Genomic DNA, 23,358 nt, shown 5'->3' with positions numbered 1-23,358 from the left:
TGATAGTGGAGATGGCGATGGTGGAGATGACGATGGTGGAGATGACGATTGTGGAGATGACGATGGTGGAGATGACGATAGGGGAGATGACGATGGTGGAGATGGCGATGGTGGAGATGACGACGGTGGAGATGACGATGGTGGAGATGACGATAGTGGAGATGGCGATGGTGGAGATGACGATGGTGGAGATGACGATGGTGGAGATGACGATGGTGGAGATGACGATGGTGGAGATGGCAATGGTGGAGATGACGATGGTGGAGATGGTGGTGTTGGAGATAGTGAAGTGATAGTGGAGTAGGTAGCGTTGTTGGAGATAGGATTGGAGATGGCATTGATGGAGATGATGTAAGTGTGAATGAATGGTCATGGCGGAGGAAGAGGAGGAGGAGGAGATACGAATGAGGACCGTCTATGTGTGGTTCACCATGGTCTTCACCATGGTCTTGGATCACGTGTTGGACTCGTGATCGATAGCTATTTCCCTCCCGGAAGAGAGCTCAGAGCCCATATATGACCGATCTATGGGTAATGCCTTTACACACACACACCCCAACTCCCCACCCATGAGAGTTGGAGTATCGACTCGCAGCGCAGCGATACTGAAATTATTTCAGCCCCGGACGGGATTCGAACCCGGACCTCCTTAGTGGCAGCCGGGAATTCTACCAACCGTGTGTGTATGTGTGTGTGTGTGTCTGTGTATGTGTCTGTGTGTGTGTGTTTATGTGTGTATGTATGGCGGGTACATACGAACGTAAATAATCTGGTCTCGCTACGGGCTAGATGGTCGCCTCGTGGTTGATCCTTACTCGTCTCCCAGCGCAATTATACCAAAGAACATACGACCAGCGTCGTAAGAGATCTTTATGTGGGACGCAAAGATAAATGGTGGACATTTTCAGTCCAACAACCATATCTCACCTGAATTGAGTCGCCCGGAGTTGATCGTATGGCGTTTGTCCGAAGACCATAGTCGTTAGAACCTTTGTTTCTTTAGACGGAATAAATTCTGTAAAGCTTAACGCAACTGATTCGTTTTGTGTTTTGCGTATGGGATTGGGTTAGCTTGTTTCTATTTCCCAGTGTGTATTTCTCTCCTTTGTATATATATATATATATATATATATATATATATATATAATATATATATATATATACACAAGCCGCGGGCTTCGCCGGGGGCTTGGCTGCGCAAACAGCGGCCTACGGCCGCAGCTTTCCGCGCTCCAATCCCTCGTTTCCCTTCGGCCTCGGGGCGGAACCCCAACACGGGATCCCCAGCACGAAGAAGAACGCGAAGTAGAATGCGAAGAAGAACGCAAAGAAGAACGCTAGGAAGAAGACGAAGAAGAAGAACTTGAAGAAGAAGAAGAAGAAGAAGAAGAAGAAGAAGAAGAACGCGAAGAAGAAGAAGAAGAAGAAGAAGAGGAACGCGAAGAAGAAGAAGAAGAAGAACGCGAAGAAGAAGAAGAAGAAGAATACCACCTGACCCCGACTTACCCAAGCGCTTTTGTATATATATATATATATATATATATATATATAATATATATTTTTTTTTTTTATTTTTATTTAGACTTAGATATATGTATGCATAGAAATCACAAAACACAAGTGATAAACTGTTTTTGCAGAAACCACCGGGATATTTGAAAATGTCATAATAGACGAAAAGGTTCGGTATCCGTTTTTTCAATTTCCCGGTGGTTTCTGAAAAAAAAAATATATATATATACATATATTTCTATTTGTGAAGGAAGAATGGAGGGAAGAAAGAAAACGTGTATTCAGCAAAAGTGTCAGCTCTAAATGGTAGGATATATCGTCCAGGCGATGGAGATCTACCGTCCTCCTTCTCTCTCTCTCACTCTCGCTCTCACGATCTCTTGCTTTTTAGCTCTCACGATTCCTCACTCTCTAGCCTGCTCGATCTCTTGTTGTCGCTCTTGCTCTTTTGTTGTCTCTTTCTCGCTCTCGCGCTCTTTTCTCTGTTGCTCTCGTTGTCTTGCTGTCTCATTCTTGCTCTCTTGCTCTCACTCTCGCTCTTTTGTTTTCTCTCGCTCTTTACATATATATATATATATATATATATATATATATATATATATCCCTATCTCTATCTCGTCCGCTCACTATCTCTCCATTTCTCTCTCCCACCTCTTCTTATCTCTTTCCCTCATCCTGTTTCATTCTGTGTTTTCGTGATATATTGACACCCGGGAAGGCCTTCTTGTGTATGGAAGAGCGGGTCGACTCTCGCTTCCTCCATTGTTGTGGCCGTGTTGCATCGCAACCGTTGCCTGGAAGGACGGACACGTCGTCCAGTTATCTTTATTTGTGACCTGCATGGCTTCCCTTAATTAGTTTCCTGCCAAGTTTGACGGAATTATCTCCTTCCCCGAGTTTGCCTCGGGAGGAAGGACTCCGAAGGTTCCCCTGGAACATGCGAGGACAGATGAGTTCTTTGCGGTGAATGTCCTCCCAGCATGCGAACGAAAGAACGAGGTGGAGGGGAGCTGGAGCCGGAACAACTCGACGTTTGAGAGTTCAGGGGTCGTATTCATAAGACACTCTCTTTTTACCAGCATCTAGAATGAATGTGTTAATCTAGAATAGTAATAAAAGTGTTACTCGAGAAATGTCGAAGTCATTCGCTTTGTAGGAATCTTTTTTCTGGTGAACAGAATCTTCTGGTGGCAGCAAGAAATATATATATGCCTCCTCGAGTCTCTTGATGTTGACGGCTTAGAAAGTGAATTCGAGATGTATATATATATATATATATATATATATATATATATATATATATGTGTGTGTGTGTGTGTGTATATATATATACATATATATACATATATGTATATATATATATATATATATATATATAGATAATATGTATAAAAGTTGCAAAAAAAAAAAGAGAGTTACTGATCCCAATGGAGACTGCAAGGTACATAAACTTTGAAACCCCGAAGTGCACATCACTGAGGAAACGTGTACAACAAAGAAGACTGTGGTATAAGAGATTGTTCCATTATCCTGGATCATACGAAGACTCCGTCCAACCTATTTTATGGCTGCAATTCCAACCGGACGATTCTGTTGAGCTCGAGGGCGAGATCTCGAGAACTTCGAAAAGGGCACCGCCCTCCACTGCGCGAAGAAATCCATCTGGAGCTAAAAAAGAAAAAAAAAAAAGAAAAAAAAAATCAATGACGCTATGGGAGATCTCCCTGTTCTTATGAAAAAAAAAATAATAATAATAAAAATTGTGCCAATGACGCAATGAGACATCTCTCGGTCCTTATGACACTTTCAGGTGTGGTAGGTGGTAGCACCCCTGCTCCCCACCTACTGTGTTAGGTGCTAGATTAGGGGTCCTGGTGTTAAGCACCCCTCAGCACCTCATTAGGGCGCTAAGGACTGACGCTTTATCACTCCATCTCGCCCTGCTGGAGGTAAACTCCATCTTCTCCTCCTTCCCTCCATCTCTTCCTCCTCCACTCTCTCTCTCTCTCTCTCTCTTCCTCCGTCCTCTTTACTATACTTCCTCTTCTCTCTCTTCATATCTCTTTTTCTTTTTAATTTCCTTCTGTACTTCCTCAGTCTCCCCTCCCTTGTTGGGTTACCTATCCCCTTCTCCTTCCTCCCTCCCTCCCCTCCTCCTCTCCCTCCTCCTCTCCCTCGTCCTCTTTTCCTCCTCCTCCCTCCCTCCCTCCCTCCCCTCCTCCTCCTCCTCTCCCTTGTCAACCCTTCTCCCCTCCTCTCCCTCGTCCCCTTTCTCCTCCTCCTCACTCCCTCCCTCCCCTCCCCCTTTCCCTCCTCCCTCCCTCCCCTCCTCTCCCTCGTGTCCCCTTCCTCCTCCTCCCGATCCTCCTCCCTCTCTCCCTCCCTCCTCCTCCCCTCCTCCTCCTTCCCCTCCTCCTCTCCCTCCCTCCGTCCTCCTCTCCTCCTCCTCTTCCTCGTCCCCTTTCTCCTCCTCCTCTCCCTCCCCCCCTCTCCCTCGTCCCCCTTTTCCTCCTCCTCTTCTTCCCCATCCTCCTCTCTCCCTCCTCCCCTCCTCCTCTCCCTCCCTCGTCCCCTTTCTCCTTCTCCTCCTCCGTCTCTCTCTCCCTCCCTCCTCCCCTCCTCCTCCTCTCCCTCGTCCCCCGCCTCCTCTTCTTCCCCATCCTCCTTCAACTCCCCCTCCTCCTGCTCCTCCTCCTCCTTTCCTTCGTCCCCCTCCTCCCCACTCCTCTCCCTCATCTCCCTCTTCCTCCCCATCCTCATTCTCCTCCCCTCCTTCACCTCCTCCTCCTCTCCCTCGTCCCCTCTCCCCCCCTCTCCCTCGTCTCCCTCCTCCTCCTCCTCCTTCTCCTCTTCCCCATCTTCCTTCACCTCTCCTCTTCCTCCTCCTCTTCCCATCTTCCTTCACCTCCCCTCCTCCTCTCCCTCGTCCCCTTCCTCTTCCCCATCCTCCTTCACTTCTCCTCCTCCTTGTCTTCCTCCTCCCCCTCGCCTCCGAAATCTAGAAAATCCAGAAAAATCCAGAAGCACTTTTCCCTTCTGCAATATTTTTTGAAAGACGATTTCGTTCCGAATATTGGAGATTTCCGATTTTCGGAGATTCCCAATATAAGAGAAAATGGACTCGGGAGGCGCTTAGATGGTGGGAAAGCCGCCACCTTTACCCCAAGTGTTCGGACATCCAAGAAAGTGAAAGTACCGGCCGGACTCGAACCGGTGCCTTTGAAGCGATGAGGTGTGAGCTAAGCCGAACGCGCCATGGCCGTATCATTTGTGATCCGGTTTAACCTCGAGGACTCCCTCTATCAGGAGGCTAGGACGGTGCCCATCACAGAAGACTTTGTAGCGTGGAATTTAATGAACTGTGCCCTTGGCCCAACTCGTTAGCGGCAAGGTTCGAACTGCTGTCACTTTGACCTCCGCCGCCAGTGGCGACGCTCTAAAGTGCTCGACCAGGAATTGTATCTAATCGTATTCACTGCGCAGAATCCCCTCAGTTGAATGAAATGATCTGCCGAAATTCATATAAGATGTACAAGTTGTTAATTTCAGCGAAATGATTAATATTTTGGTTACAGAATGAAAGAGAACAAAGTAACTACAGTGGTCGTGCTCCCTTAAATTGTATGTATATGTATATGTATGTATGTATATATATACATATATATATATATATATGTATATATATACATATATATATATATACATGTGTGTGTGTGTGTGTGTGTGTTTGTGTCATTGTGACATTTGAACTAAGTCGTTTAGTTTTGTAGGGTCGTGGTGGCGTGATGGTACAGCCTTCGTCTTATAAAAAGCAAGCCGTTCAGGCGAGGTTTCAAATCCCAGTAGGAGAGTTTATTTACACACACACACACACACACACACACACACACACACACACACACACACACACACACACATATATATATATATATATATTTGACACCGTTTTGACACGAGCTGGCACCTCAACTCAATGGAATCCTTTGACGCTAACCAGAATAAAAATAGGAACAAACACATAGAACATATTCGAAATATCTATTTACGTTCTTGTCCGCAAACTTTCGTCTTACTAAACTGGTAGAAATTGACAACAACCAAAATACGTTTGAGAAAGAGGAACACAATATACATGATCTATAGCATATGTATTGTGTATATAAGTGTAACATTTAGGTACATTTATGTACGCTATAGTATGTGTGCGACATACGTTTATCTTCTATATATGTATTGTGTGTATATGTGTAACAATTAAGTACATTTATGTATTGTGAGCATATACTTACTACATATATGCATTTTGTATATGTATAACTTATACGCTATAGTATGTGTGCGACATGCATTTATCCTCTATATATGTATTGTGTACATATGTGTAACAATTAGTCACATTTATGCATTGTGAGCATATACTTACTACATGTATGCATTTTGTGTATGTATAACACGCTATAGTATGTGTGTGACATACGTGTATCCTCTATATATGTATTGTATACATATTATATACATATATTGTATACATATTGTATGTATGTATACATACTGTATACATATTTTATACGTCCGCGATCGTCTGGGCGTGTGTCATGTAGGCGATAAAGTATAGATAATTTATTCTTTCTACTTCCTTATAAAGTTTGTCCTTTAATAATTAGCCAGTCCATTATTCGTTCCCCTTGTGTTTATCACATGGTGAGAAATTGCGGAAAAAACGAAGTGAAATTGTTGTTATGTAGCTGTGTCTGATTGCCATCGACGTCTACAGGGCAATCTAAGGTTGTTTTCATCCTTAAATGATGATGATGATGATGATGATGATGATGATGATGATGATGGCGGTAATGATGATGATGATGATGATGATGATAACGATGCTGGTGATGATGATGACGATGATGATGATGATGATGACGATAACGATGCTGGTGATGATGATGACGATGACGATGATGATAATGATCTGTGTCTGATTGTCATCGTCGTCTATACGGTAATCTAAGGTTATTTTCTCTCTTAAATGATGGTGGTGATGATGATAATGACGATTTTAGTGACTAATGGTGGTGAATGTGGTGGTGACTGTGGTGGTGGTGGTGAGTGTGGACTTGGTGGTGGTGTTGTTAGTGGTGTTGTTGTTAGTGATGGTGTTGTCAGTGGTGGTGTTGTTAGTGGTGGTGTTGTTAGTGCTCGGCATTGTAGTGGTGTGGTAATGACAGTGATGAGGACTAAGTCAAGAGATGATAGTGACGATAATGATGACATTGAGATGGTGACTGTCGTAGTACAATAAGTGTGTGTGATTCACCATGATCTTGGATCACGTGTTGGATTCGTGATCGACAACTGTTTCCCTCCCGGAAGAGAGCTCAGAGTTCATATAGGACCGATCTATGGGTAATGCTGTGACATTACACATGCACACACACACAACTCCCAGCCCACGAAAGTTGGAGTAACGACTCACAGCGCAGCAATACTGAAATTATATCAGCCCTGGGCGGGATTCGCACCCGTACCGCCGTAGTGGCGGCCGGGAACTCTAACACTGCGCCAAGTGTGTGTGTGTGTGTGTGTTTACATCTGGCAATGTCTGAGTCTGTGTCTAAGGCTACATTAATGGCTGACCCCAAGTTCTTATACTATTTAATCATCAAATGCCAACCCACCCGTCCATCCTATCAACTATCCATCCATCATCTATTCATCAATCCAAACCAGATCCCTTACCTCCATCCTCCATCCTTTCTCCTCCAGTGCCCCTCCAATCCCTCCATTCCCTCCACACCTGCACCCCACCCCCACCCCCCTCCTCTCCTCTCCCACAGCTCTCCACTCTGCCTCCTCCTTCCACCTCTACCCCATCCACCTCCTCTACCTCCACCCTCCCGTCTATGCGACCGTCTAACTCCTGTCTAACTCATTCCATTTTCTGATGTTATTGTTTAATGTCACAAACTCCTTCTATCGGAAGGCTAGGACGGTGCCCCTCACAGAGAACTTTGTTGCGTGGAATTTAACGAACCATGCCCTTGGTTCAACTTCGCCGGTGGCAGGATTCGAACCGCCATCCCCTCCATCGACCTCCGCTGCAAGTAACGACGCTCTAACCCGCTCAGCCAGCGAGATTCCCTTTTCCTACCAATCCAGTATCCTTCCAGCATCGCGCTCAACCTTTCCAGTAACCCATTTCCAGACCACTGTCTCCTGAGAACTTCCATATCCTCCCCACACTCAGTAAACCCTCCCCCCAGTCTTCAGATCTACTCCACCTCCTCCCTTCCCCCTTCCCCCCTTCCCCCCTTCCCCCCTCCTGTGTGGGTTGCCCTGCTGCCCATATAAGGGACCAGGCTTGCTCCATTAATCTTTGGGTTTTTTTTTTTTTTTTTTCTTGCTGGACTTTTTCTTTTTCAATTCATTTTGGGGAGTCATGCATATTAGATTTTCCTCCAGGTTTGTTTTGGACCCATCTCTCTCTCCCTCTCTTCCTCCCCCCCTCTCTCTCTTTCTCTCTCTCTCTCTCTCTCTCTCTCTCTCTCTCTCTCTCTCTCTCTCTCTCTCTCTCTCTCTCTCTCTCTCTCTCCCCTTTCACTCACCTCTCTGTCTCTCTCTCTCTCTCTGTCTCTCCCTCTCCGTCTCTCTCTTTCTCTCTCTCCCTCTGTCCATCTGTTTCCCTCTTTTCCTCTTCCTCTTTTTTACACACATGTACAAGTATATATATATATATATATATATATATATATATATATATATGTGTGTGTGTGTGTGTGTGTGTGTGTGTGTGTGTGTGTGTGTGCGTGTGCATATGTATATATGTATATACATATATATATATATATATATATATATATATATATATATATATACATGAATAGATATGCATTGTGTGTGTGCATCTGTACGTTTGTGTGTGTATTGTGTGTGTGTATGTGTGTGCGTGTGTGTGTGTGCATGTATACGTATGCGTGTATTTTTGTGTGTTTGCTCCCTTGTATCTGTCTATATTTCTTTTTAAACTGTAAACATTCATACGATTCTCAACCCTTTTCTCGATCTACTTCATCTCCTCTGTCCCTCTCTCCATACGCGCCACCGTACATCTGATATTAAATCCCTAAATCTCCCAACCCCTCTCCTTCCCTCCGTCTCCCCCCTCCGTCTCCCCTACTATCACCTCCCCCCCGTCTCCCGTCTCCCGTTTCTCCTACTATCCTCTACCCCGTCTCCCGTCTCCCCTACTATCCCCTACCCCGTCTCCCCTACTGTCCCCCGTCTCCCGTCTCTCCTACTATCCCCTCCCCCGTCTCCCGTCTCTCCTACTATCCCCTCCCCCGTCTCCCCTACTATCCCCTCCCCCGTCTCCCGTCTCCCCTACTATCCCCTTCCCCGTCTCCCGTCTCCCGTCTCCCCTACTATCCCCTTCCCCGTCTCCCGTCTCCCCTACTATCCCCCTCCCTCGGAAACTTCCTTTCCTCCTTGTCTGAAATGTATTCACTGTCACTTCTAAAGCTGCATAAAATCGCCTGTGGTTAAGCTTAAGCTAGGATATGTATTGATACACCGATAGAATTAAGGTTATGTTATACAGCAGTGACCTCTACTCCGAAGGGGAACATCTGAAGAGGGACCAAGTAGAAACACACGATTTAATGGTGGCATTAAACATTCCTTGTATATTATACATACGCACTTGTAGTATTGTACATTTATTATTGTATATTGATTTTATTATTGTCACTGTATATTTATTTGCGCCTTGTAGTGCTGTACAATTATTAATTTATTCATATTCAGTGTTTCATTGGCCAACGGTATCGACTCTTCACCAGGCTAACCATACCGGCTACCAGTGACTGCTACATGCGCTGGCTATCCAAGACCACAAGGCAAAGGTGTAGGCTTCGGCCGCAGACAATTGCACCCCGAGTCTTTCAGGCTCCACAGAAGCTTATCTTCTTCACTGACGAATCCCCAGAGGAAAGGATGAATATGTTGATGGTGATAAGGCTTCATGTTATGTCACAGATGAAGACAGTGATCGTTATGACGTGGAGCCGAGGTAGGTTGGGTGATGATGGTGTTTGTGGCATAGTGATGACATAAGAAACGTTTATTTATCGAGTCATTAAATATATATATATATATATATATATATATATATATATATATATATATATATATATGTATACAGTATATATATCCAGATTGAGTGAGTGATGAAAACGTACCTCACTGTGTTCACTGTAACTTGACACCCAAGCCCCACCCCTTCGCAGTGATCCAACGCCTAAGCCCCGCCCACATATCACTGCAGGTTTACTCATAATGAGTTTTGCATCTTAAGATTCCGAAAGGAAGGTGTAGACGTGTGTAGTTGGGTGTTGATGTGTAGATGTGTGTAGTTGTGTGTTGAAGTGTGTAATTACGTGTACATGTGTTTGTTCACGTGTTTGCGCAATATCTTGGAGGATTCTATATTAGGCAATGGAACCTCCAGGGTATGTTCTACCGATTTTCGCTTTGTCAGTGTCAAACTGCATCTAGACAACCATTATCCGCATTCTAACTTCACGAATTCGCATGTAAATAACTAGAAGGAAATATATAACGTGTACAATTGGGCTGAAGTGTTTGTGTGTTTATGAATAAACATATATAATCGACAAACCAACACCCAAGACGAAACAGGAAAACATAAGGAACGAAACTCTCACGAAGCCGAATCGCGGTCGACGCTTCGAGGATCTTCGTCCTCAGACCCAAGGGGCCAATTGTTATCTACGGAACGTTTCTTACAACAAAGAATCAATTTACGCGTCCGCCACTTCCCGCATAGGTAATCGCAATTACACGTGATAGGAGTCTTGAAGTCCGGCGTCTTTTGTGTTCGGTAACTGTGGATCGTCGATCGGAACCTGGTTCGATTTAGGCGTTACGGGTTCACCCCTTCCCTCCCTCACCCCCTCCCCTATCAACACCCCTCCCTCCCTCACCCCCTCCCTCTCCCTCACCCCTCCCTCACCCCCTCCCTCCCTCACCCCCCTCCCTCACCCCTCCCCTCCCTCACCCCTCCCCTCCCTCACCCCTCACCCCCTCACCCCTCCCTCACCCCCTCACCTTCCCTCACCCCTCCCTCCCTCACCCCCTCCCTCACCCCCCTCCCTTCCTCACCCCCTCATTCCCTCCCACATCCCCTCCCTTACCCCTCCCTCCCTCACCCCCTCGCTCCTCACCCCCCACCCCTCCCTCACCCCCCACCCCTCCCTCACCCCCTCCCTCACCCCCTCCCTCCCTCACCCCTTACCCCCTCACTCCTTCACCCCCCTCCCTCCTTCACCCCCCTCCCTCCTTCCCTCAAATTTGGGATGCTGCGGATATGAACCAAAAGATCCATTGGTAGTCTTAGTGAAAGGGAAAAGTACCACAAAATATGCAAGGGATTTGTCGAGATAAGGCCATAATATAATTAATTGATTAATAACGATGATAATAATACTGATGATGGTGATGAGGATGACGTTTGTCATGACAATGTTGGTGTGTGGGTGATAACGATAATGATAAAAACCGGACAAGGCCAGTGAAAATAGATGTAGCACCCGGTACTGAAGAAGTTCAAGGTTATTTGAAAGCTTAGGAGCTTAGATGGACACTAGCGCCCAATTAGACCGTAGACCTTTATCTAGACCGCAGATCTATTGCTAGACCGTTGACCAGTAGGTCTGTATGACCTCAGTCTTCAAACCTTCAGCCTCAATTAAACACATCAGCTGAACGAGGTAAGTACATACTAGTACGACCACAGTGAAGAAGTTGTGTAAGGCGAAGAGGGTTCATAACAATTATTGAAAGTCGGGTCACCGTAAAACCAAGCATAACCTTACATTTGAAGCCAAGATAAACATTGTAGCATATTTCGCATTCTTAGGGTTGAGAGAGAGAGAGAGAAAGAGAGTCAAAGAGAGAAGGAGAGTAAAGATACGACAAGGATAATGAAAACATATATGTGTATACGCATAACAACGCACACACACACATAATGTGTGTATATATATATATATATATATATATATATACTATATATGTATATATATATATATATATATATATGTATATATATATATATATATATATGTGCGCGCGCGCGCGCGTGTGTGTGTGTGTTTGTGTGAATTTACCCAGTTGTAGCATACATGAAGTGAGCAACACTCGTGGGGTCCTGTCCTTCACTCTCTAATTATCTGACTACAAATTCACGTGTTCATGTATGTGTGTTTGATTCACCATGATCTTCGATTACGTGCTTGACTCATGATCAAGAGATATCACTCTCCGGATGAGAGCTAATGATGTGACCTTTAACACGCAAGTACTCCATCAAAGTGAAAGTGTGTGGGAAGAGGCGAAACGTCTTTATAACTTAAAAAAAAAAAAAAAAAAAAAAATCGTGTCTGTTTACGTAATCAACGGATGCGCGGGCTCGTCGTGACTGCGGCCGAAGTAGTGACGTCAACCGACAGATTTGGCGCTCAAGTCTGATCCAGGGGATCAATTATTGCCGGTTTAATCACGGTGTACACGTGATAAAAGCCGCTTGAGGACGTAAATCATTATTTCTTTAGCTTTATCTCCGGACGGGAACTGCCTTATGTGGCTTAACGTAAGAATCGTACAGTAAGTGTATAAACATGTTTACATTTGTTATTTAATAAGTATCTATCGACCAATCCCCTTACTGTATGTATATCTATACGCACACACACACACGCACACACACACACACACACACACACACACACACACACACACACACACACACACACTTCACGTCTTACATATAACCAGAGACAGAAGAAGCCAAAGGTACATTGGCTGTAACGTCCTTCTGAAGATAGATCGGTGGTCTTGCAGTGGACTTGTGTGTGTGTGTGTGTATGTGTGTGTGTGTGTGTGTGTGTGTGTGTGTGTGTGTATGTGTGTGTGCGTGAGCGAACATATACCTGTGTGTGCATTATCAATAGTACTTTTACTCACATGAAGTATGGTAAGATTACTGTCTTTGAAGTTGGATGCCAAGGCGACTAAAGAAACCTTTTTGACTGTATATGTGATCATCTTCATAACTCAGTTTATTTGACCCTTTTTTCTCATTTACGAGTCACCGGCGGCGCCAGTCCATGCTGCGCAGGGTGCTGGGCCTTCAGCCTTTATTCGATAACATCTTCAGTACTCATTTTATTTTGACTTTTTTTTTTTTTTCTTTTTCCAGACGGCTCAACAACAATCGTCTTCGTCACATTCCTGATGGACTTTTCGCCAACATGCCCAACCTCTATCGCTTGTGAGTATTCGTTATCATTAAGTCTAACCCTTTACTTGAACAAAATCACCAGACGACAGCTGGAAGGCAATCTAGCAAAATGTAGAAAAATTGGTAAATGTCATTATCGTCATCTGTTGTTATTGACACATAACTGTTATTGTTTCGAGGGTATTGCAGTAGTTATTGTACTGCGACAGTTATTGTCAATGTAATGCTGTTTAATCTAATCCACGTTTCGTTTCCTAAAGTTAGACACTTTTTCATCGTTGTTTAACTCAGATTTTTTGCTCCAAATCTTATGAAGAAATAATAGGGAATAGAAAAATACATTTCGATGGATTATAAGTATGACAAAGAGCAAACATAAGTATGATGATAAAGGAAATCTTCGCCTTGTTTAGAAAAATGGAACATAGATTTATGGGATTACATGAAGAGTTGTCATCCCAGACTTCGTCAGGGTGACAATTGTTCTTGTTGGCTATCCTAGGGTGACAATTGGTCATGTGGACTATCCTAGGGTGACAATTCTTCATGTGGGCTATCCTAGGGTGACAATTCTTCATGTGGGCCATCCTGAATTCACGGTTCTCCGGTTGTATAAGTTAATGACAATAAGCATAACCCTCATTCAACCTAACCTAACCCTAACCTAATCTAATCTTTATTCCACTGTTGATATTCGGCGTACTGGGGTGACAATTCTTCAGGTGGGATCTCATGGGGTGACGATTCTTCACGTGGGCGTTCTGGGGTGACAATTCTTCATGTGACCCGATTTATGACGTCATGTCGTTGCACTGGGAACTTCACTGAATTTGTCTGTTCGCTCATGCCGCCTTCCTGAGATAACACTTTTTTTTTGTGATTTGATTTTCTAAAAAAAAAGAAAGAAAACGAGAACGAATAAAAGAAACAAGTAATCAACCATCAATGAAACAATCAATCAATAAATCAATCAATCAATCCTTGCTGAAATCCAGAGAAAATGTGTGTTAGATACAGTTTCAACAAAACGACACCAGAGGTCAGACAAGTTTGTTATTGATCACTTATTGCTCCAAGAACCTTTCAAACTCGCATCTAATATCGTCGGACACTTTGTCAGGGTGTAAAGGATATCACCTCTACAAATGGTTCTGAATCCAACTAACTTGAGATCGAAATGCGTTCGAAGAAACCCATAAGCTTCTTCTATACACAACAATAATCACAATAGAATAGCACCCTTCACACGAACGGCCACAATCGCCCTGGAGCTACATGGAGTCGGGATCAATCCCAAACTGCTATTGATGACTGTCACTCGCCCCAGCTGTCTTAGGTCATAGGGATGTTAATGGGATGACCACATTAAGCGACTCCAGTTGTAAGTTCGACTATTTTTGGTTGCGGAAGATGGATGAAGAAACGTCGAGTAGGAAACAAACCCAAAATATTTCAGCCCTGGGCGGGATTCGAACTCGGACCACTATAGTAGCAGTTGCGAATGCTACCACTGCGTTGTGCGTGTTTGTTCGTGTGTGTGTGTGTGTGTGTGCGTGCGTGTATGTATATGTGTGTATATTGGTGTAGAATTTACACCAATATACACACATATACATACGCGCACATACACACGAACAAACACACACGACGCAGTGGTAGCATTCGCAACTGCTACTATAGTGGTCCGAGTTCGAATCCCGCCCAGGGCTGAAACAATTTCAGTATCGCTGCGCTTCGAGTCGTTACTCCAACTCTCGTGGGCGGGGAGTTGGGTGTGTGTGAGTGTGCACGGTCACAGCATTACCCATAGATCGGTCTTATATGAGCTCTGAGCTCTCTTCTGGGAGGGTAATAGCTGTCGATCACGAGTCGAACACGTGATCCAAGACCATGGTGAATCACACACACACACGCACACACACACACACACACACACACACACACACACACACACACACACACACACACACACACACACACACACACACACACACACACACACACACACACACACATACACACACGTACACACACACACGCCTACACACCTTCACACCTACACACGTGCACATTAACACCTACTTCTACGCACCTACACCTACATCTACATCTCCCCACCTCTCCCTCCTTCCAACTCTCACTTTTACTTTATTTTGATCCCTCCTCCCCTCCCCTCCCCTCCCCTCCCTGTCTCCCCTCCCTTCCCTCCCCTCCCCTCCCCTTCCTTCATCATCACTTTTATCATCACCGTCGTTGCCGCCTTCATAATCACAGCCTTAGCCATCACCCCGTCCTCCCAGCCCCCTTTGTTCTTCTACAGCCCCCCCGAAGCCCCTCATGATGAGCGGGGCTTCTTTCGCCGCCTCTTGATGTCGGGCTGCGCGCGCAGTATGCGCAGAGGTTTGTGTTCCTGCTGTGAGGGTTGTCTTCTTCTTGAAGGATGCGCCGGGGGTGTGGGTTGGTCTCTTCTAAGTTGTCTTTTTCGTTTTATTCCATTTCGTCTTGGTTTATTCTGTTGAGTTTGGTTTAGTTTGCATCCTTGTATACGGGTTTGTTAATGTCTGAGTATCTTCGTTTTTTTGTATTGTTTCGTTGAATTCTGTTTTGTTTAATTCGGTTGTTTTTGATGTTAGGGTGAAGCGAGGTGGGTTGGTCCCTTTCAAGTTGTCTTCTTCGTCTTATTTTATTTCGTCTTAGTTTTATCCTGGTGAGTTTGATTTAGTTTGCGTTGTGTGTATACTGGTTTGTTAATGTCTGAGTATCTTCGTTTTTTTTGGTATTGTTTCGTTGAATTCTGTTTTGTTTAATTAGGTTGTTTTTGATGTTAGGGTGAAGCGAGGTGGGTTGGTCACTTTCAAGTTGTCTTCTTCGTTTTATTCTGTTTCGTTTTGTTTTTATTCTGGTGAGTTTGATTTAGTTTGCATTGTGTGTATACTGGTTTGTTAATGTCTGAGTATCTTCGTTTTTTTGTATTGTTTCGTTGAATTCTGTTTTGTTTATTTCGGTTGTTTTTGATGTTAGGGTGAAGCGAGGTGGGTTGGTCACTTTCAAGTTGTCTTCTTCGTTTTATTCTGTTTCGTTTTGTTTTTATTCTGTCGAGTTTGATTTAGTTTGCATTATGTTTATACTGGTTTATTCGTGTCTGAGTATTTTTTTCAGTTTTTTTGTTTTGATTTGTTTCGTTGAATTTTATTTTGTTTGTTTCGTCGTCTGCTTGATGACAGGGTGAAGCGAAGTCAGCCTTTTTTTTTTTTTTTTTTTTTATGTAAAAATTCGGCAAGAACGGACTGCCAAAATTGAGGCCAGTAGCACGACAAGAGAAGAGTAGGAAGAAGAATAAAAAAAAAAAATAAAAAAATAAAAAAGTATGTGGAGCTCTCACTTTGATACCATTGACTCTGAGTCCATTCACCAAAAGAATAAGATCGCCTGTCATTAGGTTGAACAAAATCTCTCACGTCAGACATAAAAGGACTGATTTGAAATTGAAATTGACTTGGATTTTCAACCCATTGACAACCACAAGGCTCTCCCTTGATACAAAAAAAAAAGTGACAGCAACAAGTATATGGGTCAGATATAGACGGTAAAAAAGTTAAAAGTCTCTCTCATTACAAAGGGTTTTCGAAGACTTCATTCCAAAATTTTGATTTTGATATATGAAGGACCCCATGAAGCAACGCTACAGTAGTATTATTCTTTGTGTTTGTGTGTGCGCGTACGTGTGTGTGTGTGTGTGATTCACCTTGGTCTTTGGATCACGTGTTGGACTCGTGATTGACAGCTGTTTTCCCTCCCGAAAGAGAGCTCAGAGCTCATATGACCGATCTATGGGTAATGCTTTGACCTTACACGTACACACACACCCAACTCCCCGCCCACGAGAATTGGAGTAACGACTCGAAGCGCAGCGATACTGAAATTATTTTCAGTCCTGGGCATGATTCGAAACCGGACCGCCGTAGTGACAGTCTGGGACTCTACCAAACCCTCCACTGAGTCATGTGTGTGTGTGTTTGTGTGTGTGTGTGTGTGTGTGTGTGTGTGTGTGTGTGTGTGTGTGTGTGTGTCACTATACACCCAGCCCAGGCTTCCAAGTAAACAAACAAAAGGAAAAATGCCAATTGCTCTTGAAACTGTTGCAAGTTGCATACAAACCCGCAAAATATATTAACGTACAAACCGTCGCAATAATAGTACAGAGTAGGATATATGATTTTCGAAACTCAAATGCATCAATTTATTTAGCCCCAAGAAGACCAGCGTTTAAAGCCTCTGTTACCCGCAAATTTTCATATTCATACCTTATGAGACAATCCATCCTTGTTCCACGACCTTGCTTGTGAGCACCGGTCCACGCTGAATACCGATTGTTTATCATCACCATCAGTTGTGAGCGCACGCCATGGGGCGCTTAGGTTTACTCACACGCCGAAGCCGTCCCTCACAGCTTCTCCGAAGAAGTCTTCATGTAGACCTCTTCCCCGTTCCAGTCAACTCCAGTCTGGAACGGTCGGCTGGCCCCGGCTTAATGGGCGTCTCCTCCATTGAGGATTCTCTGTTATGGAGACGACCCTGTGAGCGGGGTCGACGTCAAGGAAACGTGCAACATGTTCGTATAACTGGAGTTGACGTTCACGAATTATGGAGACAGCAGACCTTACATGAATCGCAGAGAGCAGTCGCTGGTTTGGTAACCTTATGAGTCTCCCAAGACACTTCGTTCCAGAGACCTCGAGACGCCTTTGCAGTGTTCCCGCGTCTCACAGAGCCACACAGGGAATATCATGCATCTTAAGGTGCTCACGGTCCTGTGGATTCGTGGAATTCTTGTAAGGATTTTTTTTTCGCATCCGACCTAGATATGGACCAAAAGGTCTCCTGTCGGCATGCTCCGCCTTTGTAATCCTTAGTAACCTGATGTCTGGTCTGTGCACGAGGGCAGAGGACGATGTGAAGTGTAGGGAGGCATGTCTGGAAAGACGCAGAGTGCGGGGTGATCTAATAGAGGTGTTCAAGTGGATCAAAGGCTTTAACAAGGGTGATGCGAACAAGGTCATCATGTTAAAACAACAGGGCAGGACTCGCAGTAATGGTTATAAACTGGACAAATTTAGATTTAAAAAGTAAATAGGCAAGAATTGGTTTACTAATAGTGTGGTCGACGAATGGAATAAACTTAGTAACCATGTAGTAAGCGCTGAAACTATCAGTTGTTTTAAGAAACGACTAGACAACTTTATGGATGGGGATGACAGGTGGTGATGGATACGGAGCTGCCTACTGTAGGCCTTATTGTCTCTTGCAGTCTCCTTCATTCTTATGTTCTTATGCAACTGTTGATTTAGGAATGAGGCAAGGCTGAGTCTCCGTCCAAACACTTTGTCCATCTGTGTCATTGCAGGCCGTTTATTGGGGACATCAAGGCTACCGGAAAGATTGTAGTCGATGATGCTGCTGTGCTTTGTAGAGTTGTTGGAGCTTCTGGTTGGAGCTCCTGGGTCAGGACAAAGGGTTGCGCTGGAACTCCAGGTCCTCTGGACTAACACCCAAGGTCCAGGTGTTCAGGAGCTTATTGGAGAACACCTTTCAGTCTGTTCACAAAGGATTACAAAAGATTACAAAGGCGGAGCACGCCGACATGAGACCTTTAGGTCCATAACTAGGTCGGATGCGAAAAAAATATATAGCAATGATAAATAAAAAATAAAAAATAAATTATAATACTATAAATTATAAACAAATAGGTAAATATTATACAATAATAAATTGACAGATGAATGATAATACATGAAAATCAAGCAAATAATAAACAGACAAATAATAACAAACAAATAAACAAAAAATATAAAATAAATGGCAGTCATTACAGCATCTTGCTTAGGTGTTTATCTCTAAACGAATCTTAAAGCTTCCAGCTGAACTACATTGCACTGCCTCTGCAGGAAGTTTATTCCATTCATGAACTACACGATTGGCGAAAGTGTTTCTACCCACTTCCAAATTAAATCTATTCCCTGACAATTTGAGACCATTATTTCTTGTCGGATTCTCGTTCAGTGTATATGGTAAGAACACTAAGGACTTTGAGAGGCTTTATGTACCTTAGGAAGTCCTTCGAATTGATGAATTGATTGACATGGCCTATGTTCTTATGGACACGCTCAGCACGTGGCGTTGTCAATTTACTGGGAGACTCAAAGTCTAGTTTCAAGTCGCCTGTGCTCTCTGTCTTGCTATAATTGCCGACGACTGAAACTCCGAATTTTGATTTTAAACAATGCTCAAGAACTTTTTTCAAGGACATAGGTACTTAGAATCGTTTGAGCCAAAGGTTTCTTCGATATAAATACGATTTATACAAAAGGGTCCCACGATCTGCCTAACAGCATAATTAAATATGATGAAAAATACCGTGGCCCTATATATATACGAGTACATAAATACACACACACACACACACACACACACACACACACACACGCACAAACACAGTCACACACATATATATATATATATATATATATATATATATATATATTTATATATATATATGTGTGTGTGTGTGTGTGTGTATACTGTATATACATATATATGTGTGTGTATATATATGTATATATATATACATATATATATATATGTTTGTGTATATATATATATATATATACATACATATAAATATTAACGATAGAGGAAGAGAAAGGGTAGAACAAGGATACTGAGAGGTATGGGTGATATTTTCCCGTCGATACTAACCATCGCTTCTATCTTTGGCGACAATAAGGCGCCCAAGATGGGACTATAGAATTTGTAAAATAAGAGGAGGAGGAGGAAGAGAAGGAGAAGGAAGAGGAGGAGTAGGAGGATAAGAAGGAGGAGGAAGAGGAGGAGGGTTGTTGGACGGAGAAATGTTAGATTTTTTTCTTATGAGAGGAGATTAATTTCTGATCAAAGAATGTTTCGTGATTCTGGGGAAAGAGACGGTGGCGATGTTGGAAAAAAGTGTGGATGAGAAAAAGGAGGAGAAGGAGGAGGAGAAACAGGAGGAAGAGGAGGAGGAGGAGGAGGTGGAGGAAGAGGTGTTGGAGGAGTTGGTAGTGGCAGTGGTAGTGGTTACGGTGATTGATGATGTTGGTATTTGCGTTGGTGCTGGTTGCGATGCCTATTATTATTGTTACTATTATTATTGTTATATATCAAAAGTCTACCATATGCGGTCTAATAATAGTGTTTTCCAGCACAGGAATCTGTGGTTTGTGATCACTCTTTTGTGCTCTACAGTGACGGAATAAATCCCACGGTGATAGTGGTGGTGGCAGTGGCAGTGGTGGTGATGCTGGTGGTGTTGGTTGTAATGGTGGTGACTGGTGGTTATGATGCTGGTGTTGTTGATTGTAGTGGTTGTTGTGATGATGCTGGTGGTGTTGGTTGTAATGGTGATGACTGGTGGTGGTAATGCTGGTGGTTTTGGTTGTAATGGTGGTGACTGGTGGTGGTGTTGGTTGTAATGGTGGTGACTGGTGGTGGTGTTGGTTGTAATGGTGGTGATGTTGGTGGTGTTGGTTGTAATGGTGGTGACTGGTGGTGGTAATGCTGGTGGTGTTGGTTGTAATGGTGGTGACTGGTGGTGGTGATGCTAGTGGTGTTGGTTGTAATGGTGGTGACTGGTGGTGGCATTGGTTGTAATGGTGGTGTTGCTGGTGGTGGTAATGCTGATGGTGTTGGTTGTAATGGTGGTGACTGGTGGTGGTGATGCTTGTGGTGTTGGTTGTAATGGTGGTGACTGGTGGTGGCGTTGGTTGTAATGGTGGTGATGCTGGTGGTGTTGGTTTTAATGGTGGTGACTGGTGGTGGTGATGCTGGTGATGTTAGTTGTAATGGTGGTGACTAGTGTTGGTATTGGTTGTAATGGTGGTGATGCTGGTGGTGTTGGTTGTAATGTTGGTGACTGGTGGTGATGCTAGTGGTGTTGGTTGTAATGGTGGTGATGCTGGTGGTGGTGATACTGGTGGTGTTGGTTGTAATGGTGGTGACTAGTGGTGGTGATGCTGGTGGTGTTGGTTGTAATGGTGGTGATGCTGGTGGTGTTGGTTGTAATAGTGGTGACTGGTGGTGTTGGTTGTAATAGTGGTGAATGGTGGTGGTGATGCTGGTGGTGTTGGTTGTAATGGAGGTGACTGGTGGTGGTGTTGGTTGTAATGGTGATGACTGGTGGTGGTGGTTGTAATGGTGGTGACTGGTGGTTATGATAATATGACTGAAGCGATATTGTTATATAAAAAAGTCTGTGACGCATTCGTTATAGGCCTTTCTTCATAAAATTCGTTTCAATTCCCAATGAATCCATGTGACTGCCACTTGCCCAGGCTATCCGATTAATCAAGGCAAATTTTATAGATTCTCAACATTCGTGTAGTTTTCCTTCATTTTTCTCCCAAATCTCTCCTCGCCAATAAAAATAAATAAAACAAATAAATAAATAAATAAAAATAAATAAATAAAATAAATACTACTACTACTACTACTACTACTACTGATAATAATAATATTAATAAAACGTTGATAAATAGAAACCCTTTGCTCTATTACAAAGTAAAAAATCGTAAATATCTTGTATTTCTTCTGCCAGGACAAAGTTATGGATTTTATTTCTTTATCTTCAATATTACTCGCATTATATAAAAACGTACACTTGGCACCAGAATGTCATGGAATCCAGATTGAAAACCACGAGGCTATACCGTGGCAAAACACCTCATTGCAAAAGTTCTTTACTTCGTGGTTGCCATGGTGACGGGGCGAATCGGCGGAGAGAGCCGACGAGAACTTGAGGATCGTAAATGGAAGAGGGCTTCAGGTTCCTCAGTTCTTTACTTCGTGGTTGCCATGGTGACGGGGCGAATCGGCGGAGAGAGCCGACGAGAACTTGAGGATCGTAAATGGAAGAGGGCTTCAGGTTCCTCAGTTCTTTACTTCGTGGTTGCCATGGTGACGGGGCGAGTCGACGAAGAGAGACGACGAGAACATGAGGATCACAACTGGAAGAAGGCTTCAGCTTCCTCAGTTCTTTACTTCATAGTTGTCATGGTGACGGGGTGAGTCTGCGAAGAGGGACGACGAGAACTTGAGGATCTCAACTGGAAGAGGGCTTCAGGTTCCTTAGTTCTTTACTTCGTGGTTGCCATGGTGACGGGGTGAGTCTGCGAAGAGAGCCGACGAAAACTCGAGGATCTCAACTGGAAGAAGGCTTCAGCTTCCTTAGTTCTTTACTTCGTGGTTGCCATAGTGACGGGGTGAGTCTGCGAAGAGAGACGACGAGAACTTGAGGATCACAACTGGAAGAGGGCTTCAGGTTCCTCAGTTCTTTACTTCGTGGTTGCCATGGTGACGGGGCGAGTCGACGAAGAGAGACGACGAGACCTCGAGGATCTCAACTGGAAGAGGGCTTCATTTTCCTTACAAGAAGATTTATTCTCTTGTCCTTGATTTAAGGGAGGTCTGTGTGTGTATGCGCGCGTGCGTGAGTGGTTTATGCCTGTTTTTATATTTCTTAGGTTTTGTGTGTGTTTATTTATGCATGTGACTTGTGTATGTATGTTTGTGTGGGTGCGTGTGTCTTGTCTGTTTTCTATTTCAGTGCGTTTGGGTGTGTTCATGTAGGTGTTTAGTGTGTGTGTGTGTGTGTGTGTGTGTGTGTGTGCGCGTACGAGTACAGTATGTGTGTGTGCGTGTGTGTGTGGGTGCGTATGTGTGTGCGTGCGTATGTGTGGGTGTGCATGTGTGTGTGTGTGTGATTCACCATGGTTCGCCATGTTCTTGGATCACGTGTTGGACTCGTGATTGACAGCTATTTCCCTCCCGGAAGAGAGCTCAGAGCTCATATATGACCGATCACGTACACACGTACACACACACCCAACTCCCCGCCCACGAGAGTTGGTGTAACGACTTCCAGCGCAGCGATACTGAAATTATTTAAGCCCTGGGCGGGATTCGAACCCGGACCGCCGTAGTGGCAGCCGCAAACGCTACCACCGCGTCGTGAAGTCGTGTGCATGTATGTATGTGATTCACCTTGGTCTTTGGAACACGTGTTGGACTCGTGATCGACAGCTATTTCCCTCCCGGAAGAGAGCTCAGAGCTCGTATGACCGATCTGTGGGTAATGCTTTGACCTTACACGCACACACACCCCCAACTCCCCGCCCACGAGAGTTGGAGTAACGACTCGAAGCGCAGCGATACAGGAAATTATTTTCAGCTCTGGGCAGGATTCGAACCTGGACCGCCGTAATGACAGTCGGGGACTCTACCAACCGCGCCACCGAGTCGTGTATGCGCATATGTGTGTGTGTGTCTATGTGTGTACGTGTGTACGTGCACGGGTGCATGCGCGTGTGCGCGTATCTTCGTGTTTGTATACAGTAATTTCATATTGGGCGCGCGCGTGGCTTTCTCTTCGTGAGCAGATACGTTTGATTTTTATCCAAAAGGTATAAATTCAGAACACGAATACAAGGTATCATATT

At 44.2% G+C, this 23,358-nt stretch overlaps 1 protein-coding gene across 2 annotated transcripts in view; it reads left to right on the top strand.

Moving 5' to 3' along the window:
- The window catches only part of sli (slit guidance ligand), a 1,907,921-nt gene that overhangs the window by 876,548 nt on the left and 1,008,015 nt on the right, over positions 1-23,358 (top strand). For both annotated transcript variants that reach the window (XM_076203204.1, XM_076203205.1), the window contains exon 5: positions 12,788-12,859. In XM_076203204.1, the coding sequence (XP_076059319.1) occupies positions 12,788-12,859 (72 nt within the window). The remainder of the gene's footprint in view (positions 1-12,787; positions 12,860-23,358) is intronic.

Source organism: Oratosquilla oratoria, chromosome 19 (assembly GCF_046742065.1).
Source record: "Oratosquilla oratoria isolate Oo_2021 chromosome 19, ASM4674206v1, whole genome shotgun sequence".
Taxonomy (NCBI): domain Eukaryota; kingdom Metazoa; phylum Arthropoda; class Malacostraca; order Stomatopoda; family Squillidae; genus Oratosquilla; species Oratosquilla oratoria.
Note: the sequence above shows the minus strand (reverse complement) of the source record. Positions and strands in the feature narration are given on the sequence as shown.